The 17,029-nt window shown below is 50.8% G+C and overlaps 1 protein-coding gene across 2 annotated transcripts; it reads right to left on the bottom strand.

Annotated features, from left to right (window-relative positions):
* Positions 1 to 3,783: 3,783 nt before the first annotated feature.
* LOC120676537 lies at positions 3,784 to 5,459 on the bottom strand. 2 transcript variants are annotated; one of them, XM_039957864.1, is made up of 2 exons: positions 5,214 to 5,459; positions 3,784 to 4,700 (listed from the first exon to the last, which is right to left on the bottom strand). In XM_039957864.1, exon 2 carries the CDS (start codon positions 4,650 to 4,652, stop codon positions 4,101 to 4,103), a length of 552 nt encoding a protein of 183 aa, XP_039813798.1. In that variant the 5' UTR covers positions 4,653 to 4,700; positions 5,214 to 5,459; the 3' UTR covers positions 3,784 to 4,100. The 2 variants fall into 2 exon arrangements, with proteins under 2 accessions (XP_039813798.1, XP_039813799.1); XM_039957865.1 differs by lacking the exon at positions 5,214 to 5,459 and adding an exon at positions 5,019 to 5,206.
* Positions 5,460 to 17,029: the final 11,570 nt, after the last annotated feature.

Here is a 17,029-nt window from a genome sequence, read left to right on the forward strand (position 1 = left end):
TATAATTTTTTGAAGTTGGATTTCATGTTGAAATCCATGCCATTGAGTGACATGATTTTGAACGTGACACCCAATTTTACAGAGTTGTGGTGGCACGAATCGAATTTTCCCAAAATGAAAGTAGCCCCCGGGCACCTGCGTCGCCTGGAGGAGGGGCTCAGCGTCCGGTGCGACGTCACCGTCCAGAGCGTGGAGAGGGAATCCCGCGGCAGGTGCTTGCTTCGAGGATGGTTACAGCAGTAGAGTAGAAGATTTCGATAGGTGATTTGCCCGGGATTTCTATTCATCGCGCACGCGAAATGGCGCGGAGGCGTCGCAGAAGAGGGACGTGTTGGTGATATGTCCAAGAGCTCATCATCACAATACGGTTTAAAGGCCCAAAAGAATATTGATCCAAGAGGGATTAGGGTTACTAATGGGACTATGAGATAGAAGCACATTAGTACGCCCTATATATACGAGGGAGGGGCTAGGGGGCGAAACCCTGAGCTGCGCCACCTCCCTAGCCGCCGCCCCTCCCTCTCTCTCGGCCGCCGCCCTTGCCGTGCGTGCGGTGCTAGCACACCGACGCCCGGCGTTTCATCCCTGTACGTGGACTCCGTGGAGGCGCTGCTGCGACTGCTGCGCTGATCGGCTGCTGGGATCAAATACGAGAAGCTCGGTTCGTGGGACGTGATCGACTACTTCCTCTACATCGACGCGCGACTTCTTCCGCTGCGCTGCGCGTCTAGTGGTAACGATCTATGATCTTCTACTCGCAAGCGTCTTGGGTATATGCGGTAGTGGTGCTAGCGTAGCCTACCCGTTTACCTACAGTGGTACCAGAGCCATCTTGCGTAGTTTTTGGTCTGGATCTTTTGCATATAGGTGATATGTTGTTGTAGTAGATTGGATCTATTACTTTTGTATGGTTTGATTAGATCAATTGGTCATAAGGGGTTAAAACTGGAGCGAGTTGATTGCACGACATGTGACAAAAGATTAGTTTGTGTTCTTTCTCTGTTATGCATACGACATGTCCCAACCGGCTGGAATCACCATCGATCGGGACTAACTGTGTGCATAGTCAGCAGATTGAACCAACAGATCGAGGTCATGTGTAGATGCAGTCTTCTCAAGTGCAAAGATTGCACGGTCAAGGTGATTGACCTAGTGAAAATCGAGGCATTATGAATGGCTCGGATTTGAGGTGATGCGATCACTCTGATGAGATTTTCATAGGGATTCCATAGATGCGATATGTGTAATTCCGTGAGGTTTTCAGGGCGCTGCCCTGAGACCCGCGGGGGGCGGCTCCCCCCTCGACCCCCCCCCCCCCCCCGCCCAGCGGGACCGCCGTTGCTTTCTCGCTGTAGCGGCTTCCCAAGCGCTACTTTGGTAGAACACGTCGTACGCCTAACTTGTTTTTGTAGGGTGTGATGTGAATGGTATGGCCTCAATGTCATGTGATGATGTATGTGATGATTTGTGCGGCCTGCGTGTCGCAAGTTAACACAACCGGGTTGAGGTTGCACCATTATTGTATAACGACCTGCGTGTCGACTCGTGATGTTTGAATCCTCATGTAATTATTTCACTAGCTATTAGATGTAGTAGCTTAGTATCTTTTCATGGAGGCTTCAATCATGATGGCGATGATGATCACCACAAGACAAGACGGATGGCAATGGAGGTCACCTTGGAGCCATGGCGATGGAGCCAATTGTGATGCAAGAGGCCATACTATTCACAATATAATATGATTATATACCTGTGATGTTTATTTTCCTGTCATACTATTCTTTCATGCTTTTACATATGGTGGATGCTTTAATCATGATAGAATAGCTTCCCTCAGAAAAGGTTGAGTTTTTGATGCCTTTTACCAATAGCTGCACCTATAAATTTTGATCGTTGTGTGGTAGGTTTACCAAAGTAGAGTACCCTCAGCTATCACTTTTGTATAGGGTGGATGTCGGACATTCACAAGCATAGTATTGGTTTACTCAGCAAAGCTACAGTTTTGGGCTTTAAGGCATAGGGTTGGGGCCGGGGCATTGGATGCCACCCAACAAACAAGAGTCGCATAGAGATGTGATTAGTAATTTGTTACTTATCTGTATCACTACTTTTCTAGCCGTGATGCTAAAGCTCACTAGAATTTTAGTGATTATGGATCTTGAAACCCTGAGCTGCGCCACCTCCCTAGCCGCCGCCCCTCCCTCTCTCTCTCGGCCGCCGCCCTTGCCGTGCGTGCGGTGCTAGCACACCGACGCCCGGCGTTTCATCCCCGTACGTGTGGACTCCGTGGAGGCGCTGCTGCGACTGCTGCGCTGATCGGCTGCTGGGATCAAGTACGAGGAGCTCGGTTCGTGGGACGTGGTCGACTACTTCCTCTACATCGACGCGCGACTTCTTCCGCTGCGCTGCGCGTCTAGTGGTAATGATCTATGATCTTCTACTCGCAAGCGTCTTGGGTATATGCGGTAGTGGTGCTAGCGTAGCCTACCCGTTTACCTACAGGACGGCGTCGCTGCAGGTGGGCCCTTACACTGTGCTTCTTCCTCCTCGCGATAGTGGCAGCCGCCGGGTTACTGGAAGGGGTCCGGGGTGGTTGGTGGGGGAGTGGCCGCTGGCGAGGTCGCCGGCGGCCGAGTGGTGGCGGGAGGCGGCGGAGCTTTAGGGTTTTGGGTTGCTGGGTCGGGCTCCATGGCCGTCGGACCTAGATGAGAGGGCTGGGGGCGGCGGCGGCCCGGCGGTTCGGCCAGCGGAGGGCAAGGCGCTCCGGCCGGGCTGGGCAGGATCTCCGATGGCTGGTGGCCGGCGACGGGGGCGAGGAGAAGACGGCGGCGGTGGGAGGGCGGTGGCGGCGGAGGCCGCTGGAGCCGAGGAAAGCGGAGGAAGGCAGGGGCGAGCTCTGCGACGCGTCGTTCCCCGCTCGCATATGCGGGGAATAGACGCCCCCGATCTGCCACCTGGGCCTTGCAGATGATAATGGCATCGTCATCACAAAATTAGTGCACTGTGATTGTATTATTAGTAATTTTGAGGTTGCGTGGGTAATTTAGTCGTAGATTTTGTTCAGACTACATTTAGAGGTCAGTTTTGCACGCAGTCTCGATTATTTTTGCTATATGATTAACAATACTTCATTAACATGCTGTCCAATTTGGATGCTTCCCATCTCTACCCTAGTGTGTGTTGCAGTGTTCCTAGGGATGCAAGTTGTATAATTTTTGGGTCATTGGATCGACCCAAAATGCTGATAAAATAAATTAGAAGGGCATTTTGCGTAAATAATTTGGAAGGAGAAATGAATTAAAGTGGCATGCCACTGTAATTAATTAGTGGGCCCAAAAAATATTATTGGATACCCCACTTGCATACCTAAGTGTTCTGTTTCCGTTGTGTTTACAGAAATCCTTGTGTGTGAAAATAGTACAAAGGAAGCTCTATGCATTATTCTAAACTATTGGCCTGTGTAGGAGCACGCTATGGGGATTTGCATAAACAAGGAGATAAAAACATCGCTTACCTTGATTTGCCAAGTAAGCTCTCGCCCATTATATAAGCACTTTAGCAATTTTAGGACCAATTATGTTGCAGGAGAAAAGTCCATGTTGGACACACCTAACGCTGTTGGAGAACAGGCACCGGTTACGGATACTTGTGCATCTGTGTGCATAATGTTTCGAGTCCCTCCCGACCTCTGTCGCCTGCTGCAACTCCAAGCGAACAGCGATTGCTTTCATATCGAGCTAGCAATTAAGCAATGACTATGCATCTATTTTCTCAATCCATCTCAAAATCTCCTAAGCGACTTATAGTTGGATAAATAGGGAGTACCCTTCAAAGATAAGGGAGCAAAGCCAAAGCCAGTGCTTGCTCGCATGGGTGTGCTTGTTAGCATCACCTAGCAGATTTGCAGAATTAGACAGCATGATAAGCCAGCTGAAACTGGAGGGATCCTTGCTCAAGCGATACACTATTATGGCCGCAAGTACCATCACACCTGCGGATCGCACAACAAATGCAAGGCCCTGCTGCAAGTGCAAGTGTAAGCAGAACTTAGGATGGCAGTATCGCACCGATCATCTGCAGGGATAAGCCGCCGATGATGATCATGACGAAGGTGGTGGCGGTGGCCATTTCGTTGTTGCCTCATCGCCCTGCTGCGGTTGCTGACGGCCACCATCCCCATCAGCAGCCTTCTCCTGCAGCTGGTCCTTGAGCCCCTCCTGATACGTCTCCACGAAATTCTTCATCGCGTCCGTGTACGTGGAGGCGCGGGCCATGTAAATGCGCTTCAGCGCGGGCTTCAGCGTCTCCGCGCCGCCCCTCGCCGCCACTGCGAGGTCCTCCAGCACGCTGGGCTCGCTGCTCTTCCCCTTCTTGCCATTGCCAGAGCCGGGCCTGCCATTGGACTGCTCCTCCTCGTCATCTTCTGCCGCCTTCTTGTAGTCGTTGGGCCTGAGGTCGGGGCCAATGTCCCTGACCCAGGACGCGCCGTACAGCCGGGTGGCCTCCTTGAAGATGCACCAGCGGTCGTGCCACGTGAGCTTAGGCCGCTTCTTGATGTGAGGAGGGTCCGGCAGCGATGACGGGAAGGCGATCTCCTTGAGGTCGTAGCGCACGTAGTCGTACAGCTTCCTGCAGACAACTCTGAACTTCATCTCGATTCCTGCTTACTGCTGCTGCAACTTGTTTAGCTGAACACCGTGCTGGATCAACACGCACACCAACAAGGAAAGGATATCAGTTAGCATACGAGATTCGTGACAGTGAACTGATACAAAATGATAAGACCGTGCCTGCTAAAACGCAAAAAAAAACTGTAACGGGAAGCAAATACAAGGGCCAAGCCTTCAGAACTAGGGTATTCAGGACAGGAAAGCTAGCAAGTGGCCGCAAAAAAAAAAGCACATCAAAGCTTCTCCACGAAATCTTGCATCCATTTTGCAGAAACAGAGAAGATCAAGGAGAAGAGGAGGCGTGTTGATTTCATCTGGCCAGTTTACCAAAACAACGCAAGCATTCACCTCGGAGGCATATCGTCGAACACCTTGCCTACATGGACCGAGACACATCACACGCCCAGCACCGTGCGATCCCCATAGCATTCCTGATTGATCGGCTACCTTACCCCTCAAGAGTTCCAATAAGAGGAGAAATTCTTACCGAGTCCTGAAGTAACCAAACGATGAGACAAAACATCAATCCGATTCACCCCTTACCTCCGAGGCAAGTTCGGTTGGAGGGTTGAACCTGCACGCACGGCCGTCTGCAGCGTGTCGACGTCGGCGGCGGTGCTTGCCTGTCTGTGCTCACCCGCTGGTCGCCGCCGCCTCCGCCTCCTTCCCGCCGCCGTTTCGTCGCTCCCCAATTCCCGGCGACGGTTCACCGTCGTGGCCTAATCAGGGAGTACGAGCGTAGGAGGGCCAGTTGGACTCTGGGGTCGTGGCCCAATAATGGTTCGCCCGGCAGCCCAATACAACATGCTCTCTTTTCAAAGCTTTGATGTGCATATATGTTTTTTAAGCGAATTTGATGTGCAGATGTTAATCTCTGATGTTTGCATTTATTACTCTTCGATGTTGCAGATGAACGGAAAATGAGGTATAATATATGTATTTGCAACTCTTATGCTATTCTTATTGCTGTAGATGTTCTTCTTCAATGTGTCGGACACTGATTTTAAGTTTTGCAATCATCACCAGAAAGTTGTTACATTTTTAGGCAAATGAAATGAAATTTAGCAACTCCTAAAAGGCCAGGTAGACATACTCTTTGTCTCACCTTGTGTTTACTACTACACATGCTGCCTATATTGGACATTTTGGCCATGGATTTGATGTTGGGGTCAAGCCAATAGTGGTACTAGCTAGGCTCGTTGGCAGACCCAGGAATTGAAAGTAGGGTAGATCTAGCTAAAATTTCAAAGTGCTGAACCTGCACCACCATCACACACAAATGGAGTTTGGTTTGAACCTGTACCACTACCAGCATTCACAAGTGAAGTAACAGATAGCCCATACCCATCAACTGAAGCCAAAATAGGTGCATGTAGGGAAGAAGAAGCAAATCTTCTTTGCCTTTGCTTCGTGTTTCTGAAAAAGTACAGCAATTTTTCCAATCTTCATGGCTATTTTTTTTGCAGGTATTCTTCATAGATAAATATTCTGATAGCACACAACAACAATACAAATGGATGCACCAATTATTCAATTAATCACTCAATGTCTAAATTCAGAAACAATACAATTGAATCGTGGAATAGAGTGAAAGAGAAAGAAGTAACGAGTACGAACCAACAGGCAGCAGTACAAGTACACAAGATCAGTGGCGGAGCTCGCAATTTTTCACACCTAGGGTCACTTATCTAAGTGCTCAAGCACTGAAACTAATGTACATACTAATAGTATAAATGTGCATCGCAAGACGACCTATTGGGGAATGGGGTATGGGGAGGTAGAATCAAATTGAGAAAATAACCTTTCCTTGCTGGCTTGCTGCCTTTTCCTTTGCTTGCTGCCGGCTAATTCTTTTCTGCTCCCGTGATCTTGCTTGGTGCTTGCGCCTTTGCTTGCTTCCTGGACGCCGAGCGGGCGAGCTGCCGGGACTCTGCGCCGCGCGCCCAAGCGGCCGGGAAGAAAACAAGAAATTGCAATTAGGTCCCTGGACCCTATGGAGACCGAATCCGCCAGAAATCCCCACCGCCGGGGACCGCCGACGCCGGCCACCGCCACCCACCTGTAGATCCAGGGGAGCCTCATCGCGCAGATGCAGACGCTTTGAGAGGAGCCGCAGAAAACACTCGTCGCCACCGACGAGATGGAGCCATCGCTGGTCGTCCTTCGGCCGGGGCCACGCCCCAAGCACCCCTGGTCTCGGATCATGATTCGCCGACGACGACAAGCTCCGCCGCAGGGAAGCCGAACTCAATCCACCCACCTGGCAACCACAACACCCGAAGCTGTAACCACACCTTGGCAGACGAAGACCGGCGGCCCCGTCGACAGACTCCTGTACAGGGGCATCACACGTGACGCCCCTCCTCCATGGCCTCGCCGCCGGCGCCGGAGCGAAACGCCGACGAGACGGGGAAGAGTCCAGGAGGACTTATTCCGATGCGCCGTCGCCGCCGCCGTCTCGGCGCCGTCGCCTGGAAACCCAAACCTAGATAACCTAGGACTAAACCTACGACCTAGACCACCAGCCGGCAAGGGCCAGGCGGTCTCCGCCACCTCGCGATGGCCCTCAAGCCATCGGAGGCGGAGAAGACCGCCGGCCCCACCGGCGGGGACGGGCGCCTCCTTTTCCGCCTCTCTCAACAGTAGCGACGAGAGAGTTCAGGAGAGGACAAGAGAGCTTAGGGTTGGGATTTGGAAGAGAGACGAGCAGGCGGCGGCTCCAGGCCACGAGAGACCGAGCAAGTGCGTTGTGTCAGACCCGGGGCAGCGGGACTGCTTACAGGCATAGAATGTTCTAGAGCAAGGGATAACTCATGGATGTATCTTACCTCTTTTTGTAACTACCCGAATAGTCGTAGAACTAGCTGCAGTACAAGGAAACTACCCGATCGTGTTGTAGAAGGACTCCAACTGTACTCAGCTAGGACTTTCCATGTAACCCTGTCCCCCGGATATATATAAGGGCGGGCAGGGATCCCCTCAAAAGACATCTACACCTAAGGCAATACAAACCACCACACATGACGTAGGGTATTACGCAACTTGCGGCCCAAACCTATCTAAATCTTTGTGTTCCTTGCCCCATCGAGTTCCAGAGCCATCGATCCCTACCTACAAACCCTACTGCTAAGGGTATCCCTAGCAGGCTTGGTGGTAAACACCGATAGCTGGCGTGCCAGTTAGGGGACTCGGCGAGTTCATCGGTGAGTTCGATGGCCACTTTCGCTTTCAGCACCATGACGCCTCCCGGAGGCACCACCTTCATCTTCGGTTCGTGGGTCTGCGTCGCCAATGGTTCATGCGGCTTCGATAGCCACTTAACCAACTCTCCCACGCCGAAGAGCTCCACGTCGGAAGACTCCAACAAGCTCGCCAAATCTCATGACCGCGTCGTTATGTTGCTTCCCGACCTTGCCAAGGAGATCGAGCCAAAACTCGAAAACAACTCGAGTTCTACTCGGACTCAGATTGATCTCAAACCGAAATCCACTCGGATTGGGACTCTTATCGCGCAACTCGTCTTTGGTTTGCGCAATTCATCGTCTGTTTACAAACAGATGATTAGATCCTCCTATGAAAATAGCTTGGATCGCCTACTTCACGTCAAAAACTAATCAGCCACCGCTAGCCGGGAGGCACCCATTTTCGATGTTTACCCAGATCTAGTCGAGTCACCTCAAGACAGCCTGGATTTCATCACCAATGCGCTGGCTAAGATGCAACTCAAATCTTGCCGAGGTCATACCCTCGCAGAACTACTCGATAACCTGCGAGAAGTCGCCAGCATTGATGATCTCCCGTTTCAACATGGCACTCCCCTCGAAACCGAGAGGGAAACTAGCTCCGGTGGAACTGTCCTAGCTGATTATGAATCAGACCTGGAAAAGCTTCTCTCACGAGCGTTTGGTTCCGGTAATCATCCATCCCGGAGGTGCTCCAAGCCACCATGATCCAAACGAAGCCTTGGATCAGATCTCAGCAGACAACCTGACCCAAGACGCTCCAGCTGATGTAGACGAAGTCACTCGTACAGCCCGCAAGGAAAGGAATCAACGCAAAGAAGTGTGCAGGACTCGTGCGGCCGAACGTGCTCATCTCCCGCCACGCAACCTCAACAACGAATTCAACAATGCTGCGGATCCCATCTTCAGAACACCAATCGCCGCAATGACAGAAGCAACCCTGTGACTCATGACGATGCCCCAGAATACCGAGTTGGAACGAGTCATAAATCTCACCAAAAATGTTGTTGAACAACTCGAGAGACAGAACCCCCTGTCCTCGCTTCACGGTACGCGATCAAGGGCTACCGCAACAGCAATACCTCAAGCAAGTCGTACCCCCGGAGGCCACCAGCGTCAACAGCAGCAGGAACAGCAGAACCGAAGAAACCAAGAGGATCAGGAAGCTGCGAGTAGTCACCGCCCTAGAGGTGGCCAACCACAAGCAAATCAAGCTCCTGGCCCTCAGCCAAACTGCTACAACAACAACCGTGGGAACAACAGGGAAGAAGTAGCCGATTCCATTGTGGACGCACGGGACATCATCAACACAAGACGCAGAGCGCAACCTGCGGACAACTCCGACCGCTTCCAAGCCCTGAGCAAGGATTTCGACAACATTGAGTACTCGAAGGATTTCAAGCCTATGAACATCCAAAAGTACGACGGTAAGCAAGACCCTGCTCAATGGTTACATTTATACTCGACCGCTATTAGTGTTATAGGGGGAGACACCAACACCAAGGTCCTCTACTTCCTGATGACCATGGAGCCCGCACCCCTCATGTGGCTCGAAAGCTTGGCGCGCGAGTCAATCCACTCGTGGGAGGACCTCAAGAAGGCGTTCGTCGACAACTTCCAAGGGTCGCTACATCGAGTAGCTACTCGTCACGTCCTATCCATGATCAAGCAGGAGCAAGGCGAGTCGATCAGATCCTACGTCAAGCGCTTCTTCGACACAAGAGCCACCATCCCCAACGTCGCCGCCGCCGACGTCATCGACTACTTCCAGAGCGGCATCACCGTCCAGTCACTATACCGCGACTTTGGGCGTAATCGGCCCAAAACGGTGGTAGATCTACGTGACATGATGCAGTGCTAGGCAGATGAAGAGGAGCAAGAACGCAGTCGCTTTCCCCGCCGCAACAACGACAATAATGGGAAGCCCCACAACAACCGTGGAGGGCCCAGCATCCAGCGGGATCCTACGCGTAAGCGTAAGCCCGACGACACTGTTGGCACTATGGATCGCACAACGCGTGGTAAGAAGGGCGACAAACCGCAGGACCAGTTCGACAAGATACTTCACAACAAAAGATGTCCAATCCACCCTAAGAGCAACCACTCGATGTGGGAGTGTACGATCCTGCGCAACCTTCTAGTCGCCACCTACAACTGCTCCAAAGAAAGAACAAGATAAAGATGATGAAGACGACAAGAAAGACCGTGATGGTTTCCAATAGCAGCAAAATGTCGTCAACGTCATATTTCGAGGAGATTCTAGCTTCTCCAAGCGAACTCAGAAGCTCCTACTCAGAGAGATCCTCTCAGTCGAACCAGCAATTCAGAGGCCACTCAAATATAGCGAGGTCCCCATTACCTTCTCCAGGGAGGATCAGTGGACCAGCTGCTCTAAACCTGGAAAGTTCCTGCTAGTACTTGATCCAGTCGTTCAGGGCTCCAAGCTTACTCGAGTACTCATCGACGACGAAAGTGGGCTCAACCTGATCTTTGCAAGCACACTGGTAAAGATGGGCCTCAACTATATGAGTCTGCTTACTCCAAGCAAGGCTCCGTTCTACGGCATCGTCCCCAGAAATTCCTCTACTCCAATTGGCTTGGTTACCCTCCCAGTCACATTTGGTACAAAACAGAACTTCCAGACAGAGTACATCAAATTCGAAGTAGCCGACTTCGAGTCCTCTTATCATGCTATCTTGGGAAGATCTACACTAGCCAAGTTCATGGCAGTGCCGCACTATATCTACCTGCTCCTCAAAATGCCAGGCAACACAAGAGTCCTTTCACTACGGGAAGACCTCCTCAAGTCCTTCGAGTGCGACAAGGAAGCAATAGATCATGCTTCTACTATCCGGGTTCCTAGCTCTGTCAGTGAAATATTTGCTGCTGCTAAAGAACTCTCACTCAAGGAGTCGATGCCTTCCAAGAAGCCAAGCCAATCATCGGTTAAACCAACCAATGGTGTGGGCACCAAGACTATCCAGCTACAAGAGGGAGACGACTCCAAAACAGCCATCATCGGAGTAGGACTGGGTGATAAATAGGAACTCGAGCTCGTCAACTTCCTTAGGGCCAACCGAGATGTATTCGCGTGGAAACCAGCGGATATGCCAGGGGTGCCCAAGGAGTTGATCGAGCATGCCTTGAAGGTCTACCCTAAAGCAACACCAAAAAAGCAACGGTTACGGCGGTTCTCACCGGACAAGTGAGAAGCCATCAAGAAAGAGCTGGTAAAACTACTCGCAGCTGTGTTTATCAAGGAAGTCTACCATCCTGATTGGTCGGCCAACCCTGTGCTCGTCCAGAAGAAGAACAATAACGAGTGGAGGATGTGTGTCGACTACACCGATCTAAACAAGCACTGCCCAAAGGATTCTTTCGGGCTACCACGCATTGATCAAATAATCGACTCAACAACAGGATGTGTCATGTTATCCTTCCTCGACTGCTACTCAGTGTCGGGGACCACGGTTAGGGCCACCCTAATCGGGGTACTAAAATAACCCACATATTAGGCAACTGAGCCCACGAAGGCCTACGGCCTCCTTCCAATCTGGAAGAAAGGAAATGACTCAAAGAAGCCCAGCACGCGGCCCATCCGCACCCTTCTCGGACCCGCGGGGTGATCTCCGCCTCGCTCGAGGGCTCCCATCGAGACCCTAGACCGTGCCCCGCGTCTCCACCTCGCTCGAGGGTAGCGAGCCTACCCTCGGGGAGGCGAATCGTCTTCGCCTCGCTCGAGGGTAGCGAACCTACCCTCGAGCAGGGCGAATCATCTCCGTCTCGCTCGAGGCCACCCCTCGACGAAAAAGACAAACGGCCCTTCCGCTCACCGGCCCGTCGTACGGAGGCATTAAATGCCAACCACTCCTCCATAGCGCCCAGGACAGACGGCATCAGGCCGCCATTCCCCACAGTGGCTGTGACCGGAGTCCCGTCCGCCAACTCCGGTCACTGCTCCGCCATGCCGGACGCTGTGGCAACACTGTGGGAACCCGCGACGCGGTACGAGACGTGCTCGGCACAGCTCCCGTTACTATTCTGCCAACTCCTGCTGTCCGGACTCCACCTCACCACACAACGGCCCCGGCCCCGTCCCTTACTCGGGAAGGGATCCGGCATCGCCACGTGTCCCCCAAGGAGGGATGCTCAGCACTAGCAGCCGGAGGCCCGGACCTCCCCCCTCAAGGGGTCCGGGACCTCCACGTGACTCCCGGACCCCCTTAGCGCACGCGCTAGCACTCCGCCCAGGGGGGGCCCGGGACCGCCACGTGCCCCACTACCGTTGGCGCACATATATATGCAAGACCCTGGCCTGTAGGGCCCACGGAACACCGCCACGCCACATTTGGAAGACGGTACACCCTACAGCGACGACCACGCCGCCTGCTGGGGCTGTCAGGACACCGGCGCGATCTCCGCAAGGCCGAGGACTATGCTCAGGACGACTGCCACGCCCGACGCCATGCCCCACAGTGTACTTCCCACAGTGCTCGACCACTGCACCTCCGCGATTCGGGGGAAAGACGACGACTTCCACGATCCCCTGCGCGTGTACACCGTCCCTCCTTGTGTCTATAAAAGGAGCAGGCGGGCTTCCTTTAAGGGGGTCGCGGTCAGACCATTCGATAGTATGCAACACTCAGCACCGCTGAGCCTTCGATATTGGCACTCACATCAATCAACTCCTTCTCTAGCAGAGATTTGGGAGCCTCCCTCCCTCTCTCGCCTCGCCTGTACCCCCTACTACAGGCCCCTCCGGTGCAAGATAATATAATGCCCTCGCACACCACCTTGCTGGACGTACGGCCCCGCGGTCGGAACCAGGATAACCCCGTGTGTTACTGTGTTGCCTCTTGCATCAACATCTGGGATGAGGAAACACATAGCAGTATTACTAGTTGGGTCCGGACTGCCGGGTCAGGACACCGACACTCAGGATATCATCAAATCGTCCTGAAAGAAGAAGACCAAATTAAGACGGCCTTCATCACCCCTTACGGGGCATACGCCTACAAGACCATGTCCTTCGGGTTGAAGAACGCTGGCGCTACCTACTAGCGTGCGATACAGCTGTGCTTCTCCGATCAGCTACATCTCAAGGTTGAAGCCTATGTTGACGACATTGTTATCAAAACGAAGACCCAGGATCAAGTCATTACTGACCTGGAAGAGACCTTCAACAGTCTCCGAAAATTCCGCTGGAAGCTCAACCCAACCAAGTGCGTCTTTGGTGTACCCTTTGGAAAACTACTCGGATTTATCATCAGTAACCGAGGAATTGAGTCTAATCCAGAGAAGATCAATGCCATCATGGCCATGGACACTCCAGCTACCATCAAGGACGTTCAGAAGCTTACAGGCTGCATGGCAGCCTTGAATCGATTCTTGTCCAGACTTGGCGAACGGGGATTACCCTTCTTCAAACTCCTAAAGCGACAAGATAAATTCGAGTGGACTATAGAAGCCACGGAAGTACTCGAGAATCTCAAGCATCATCTCCAGTCACCACCGATTCTAACAGCCCCACTACCCGGTGAGGAATTACTCCTCTACATTGCTGCGACTACCCATGTAGTCAGTACGGCAATAGTAGTCGAACGCCCGGAGGAAGACTACGCTTACGGTGTTCAGAGACCAGTCTATTTCATCAGCGAAGTACTCTCTAAATCAAAGGTTAGATATCCATCAATTCAGAAACTTCTGTATGGAATTCTAATCACCTCCAGGAAGCTCTGGCATTACTTCAACGAATACAAGATCTCAGTCATAACTGACTTTCTATTGGGGGATATACTCTACAATCGGGATGCCACTGGACATATCTCAAAGTGGGCAGTTGAACTGGGAGCTTTGGAAATCAACTTCAAGCCAAGAACAACAATCAAGTCACATGCACTATTTGACTTCTTGGCAGAATGGCGGGAAAATCAAATTCCAGCACCCCAGAGCATTCCAGAGCATTGGGTGATGTACTTCGATGGCTCACTCAAGATCGATGGAGACGGCGCAGGAGTTTTGTTCATCTCCCCCAAGAGAGAACAATTGAAGTATGTGTTCCAAATCTTGTTCAAGGTCTCCAACAATGAAGCTGAATACGAGGCATTGCTACACGGCCTCCGACTAGCAGTATCTCTCGGCATCAAGCGACTACTTGTCTACGGCGATTCTCTACTCGTCGTTCAACAAGTCAATAAAGAATGGGACATCAACAAGGATACAATGGATGCATACATTGCAGAAATCAGTAAGCTCAAAAACAAGTTCTCAGGATTGGAAATCCACCACGTGGATCGCAACAACAATATGGGAGCTGATGTCCTCTCCAAACTTGGGTCCACTCGAGCAGCTGTCCCACCAGGAGTTTTTGTCCATGAACTTCACCACTCATCAGTCAAGGAACAAAGTCAACAAGACACTGACACGGAGGCCCCGACCACAGTCAGAGAAGTGCTGATGATTGACGAAGATTGGTAGACTCAGTTTATCGACTTCATCAAGGAATTCAAGGTTCCACCACATGTTGATCCTAAAAGCGCTGAAGCTGCCCGCATCACCAGGCGCAGCAAGGGTTTCATCCTCATCGGCGACAACCTATACAAACACTCTGCTTCAGGCATCCTCATGAAGTGTGTTACCCTTGAAGAAGGCAAAGACATCCTCTGAGAAATACACGAAGGAGTTTGCGGCAATCACGCTGCATCAAGGACACTAGTCGGCAAGGCGTATAGGTCTGGATTCTTCTGGCCAACAGCTGTTTCGGACGCAGAAGACTTGGTCAGACGGTGCCCTGGCTGCCAATTCTTTGGCAAGAAGACTCACATCCCGGCACACAACTTGATAACAATCCCTCCATCATGGCCATTCGCCTGTTGGAGTTTGGACATGATCGGACTATTAACCGTCGCTCCAGGAGGATTCAATCATGTGCTGGTAGCAGTCGACAAGTTTACCAAGTGGATCGAGTACAAGCCATTGTCAAGATCTCATCAGATAGAGCAGTGGACTTCATATCCGACATTATCCATCGGTTTGGTTTTCCTCACACCATTATTACAGATCTTGGCTCCAACTTCACATCACAATTTTTTTGGGATTTCTGTGACAACTCCTGCATCGAGGTCAAATATGCCTCCGTGGCTCATCCTCGGGCAAACGGTCAAGTTGGGCGCATCAATGGTTTAGTACTCGACGGCTTGAAGAAAAGACTCTACGACGCCAACACCAAGAAAGGCGGCAAATGGATTCAAGAATTACCTCATGTAGTCTGGGGGCTGCGAACCCAGTCTAGCAAAGCAACTGGATAATCTCCTTTCTTCCTTACCTATGGGTCAGAGGCTATACTATATCTTGTGGAGATCCCCTACAGTAGAAGCCTATCAAGAAGGAGAAGCAGATGAAGCTCGACAACTGGAGTTAGATTCAGTTGAAGAGGCCAGATTCAACGCCTTAACTCAATCGGCTAGATATCTTCAAGGAGTCAGACGCTATCATGACCGCAACGTCCAGCAAAAATCCTTCAACATTGGAGATCTAGTACTTCGCCGGATTTAAGATGAGACAGGACTGCACAAGTTAAATTCCAGATGGGAAGGTTCCTTCACCGTAACTAAGGTTACAAGACCAGGTTCATACAGAATCACTGATGCAGATGGCAATGAGGCACTGAATTCCTGGAATATTGAGCACTTGCGCAAGTTTTATCCTTGATCCAAGCAGACTAGTGGTGTCAGTTGATTTCTTTAATAAAGTGAGGATCCTTATTGACACATCGACTAAATTAAAAGCAATCTGACAACATCACCAGTCCGGAATAAGCTTACACAGTTTTCCATCAGAACAACTACACAAGCCGCATCCTTTCCCTTAAAGGGCACAACCTACTCGCCTAGCTCGAGAAGGTGAATGGATACCTTTACTAGTTGTCCATCTTAGATAACTCGACGGAGTTCATCCTAATAGGTCAACTATGAGGAACTCCAGCATTGCTGTCAATGCAAAGCTACTCGCTCGCTCGAGTACGTTATGGATACTATTACATTTTGTCCATCTTGGGCAACCCGACGGGGTTCGTCCTAACAGGTCAATCTTAGTAGCTACTCCAGTCTACAAGTTAGACACCTTACTCGCCTCGCTCGAGTAAGTTTTGGATATATATCTAGCATTTATGTCTTGGACAACCCGACGGGGTTCGTACCTAACAGTTTTGCCTTAAGGATTACTAAAGTCCTTGGTTAAAGGACACCTTATTCGCCTTGTTCGAGTAAGCCTTGGATATCCCTATGGCATTTACATCTTGGGCAACCCGACGGGGTTCGTACCTGACAGTTTTGTCTTACGGATTACTTCAGCCCTTGGTAAGGACACACTACTCGCCTGATCGAGTAGTTTATGGGTATCTTTACAAGTTTTTTCTATTTGGATAGTCCGACGGGACTCATCCTAACTGATTAACTTTAAGGATTACTCCATGCGGATATTCTACTCGATTGATCGACTAGTTCATACTTATTCTACGGTATCAGATTATGCTTCTGAAGACACACCAACATGATACAAGATATGAACAACGACAAGAGCTCACTGAAGATTATAAGAGTTGTTACAATCAGTCTACTCTGCCATGTTCTTCAGAATTTCCTCCGCAATCACTTCTGATTCCTTACAATACTCTCGGAATTTCTCATCAGAGCAACTGGGAGCTATTCCTTTAGCTATCGGAGCTAAATTAAGCTGAGACAAGTATGACTTGACAACTCCTATCATGTGGGTTAGAGAATTCTTGGAAGTAGCCGTCATAACGTCAAAAATTTTCTGGGGAGCTTCTTCCAAATGCTCCACCAAGGACTTGCTACTTGACGACTCTTCTTCAGTATCAACCACATCCACAAGAGCTTGAGCTGCTGCTATTAGTCGAGTATGGTTTTCCGGAGAACCTGATGGGAAGATATCTCAGATATTGATATGACAAAGCAAAATCAGGACAAAAGATCGAGTGCTTACAGGTTTGGGTAGTCTGCAATTGCTTTAAAAGCCTGGAATTTTCTTCTTGAAGCTTTGATCTTTCTTCCTCAAGGTTCTTAATCTGGCACTTCATGTCACAAATCTCCAGATGAT

This window comes from Panicum virgatum, chromosome 5N (assembly GCF_016808335.1).
Source record: "Panicum virgatum strain AP13 chromosome 5N, P.virgatum_v5, whole genome shotgun sequence".
Taxonomy (NCBI): Eukaryota; Viridiplantae; Streptophyta; class Magnoliopsida; order Poales; family Poaceae; genus Panicum; species Panicum virgatum.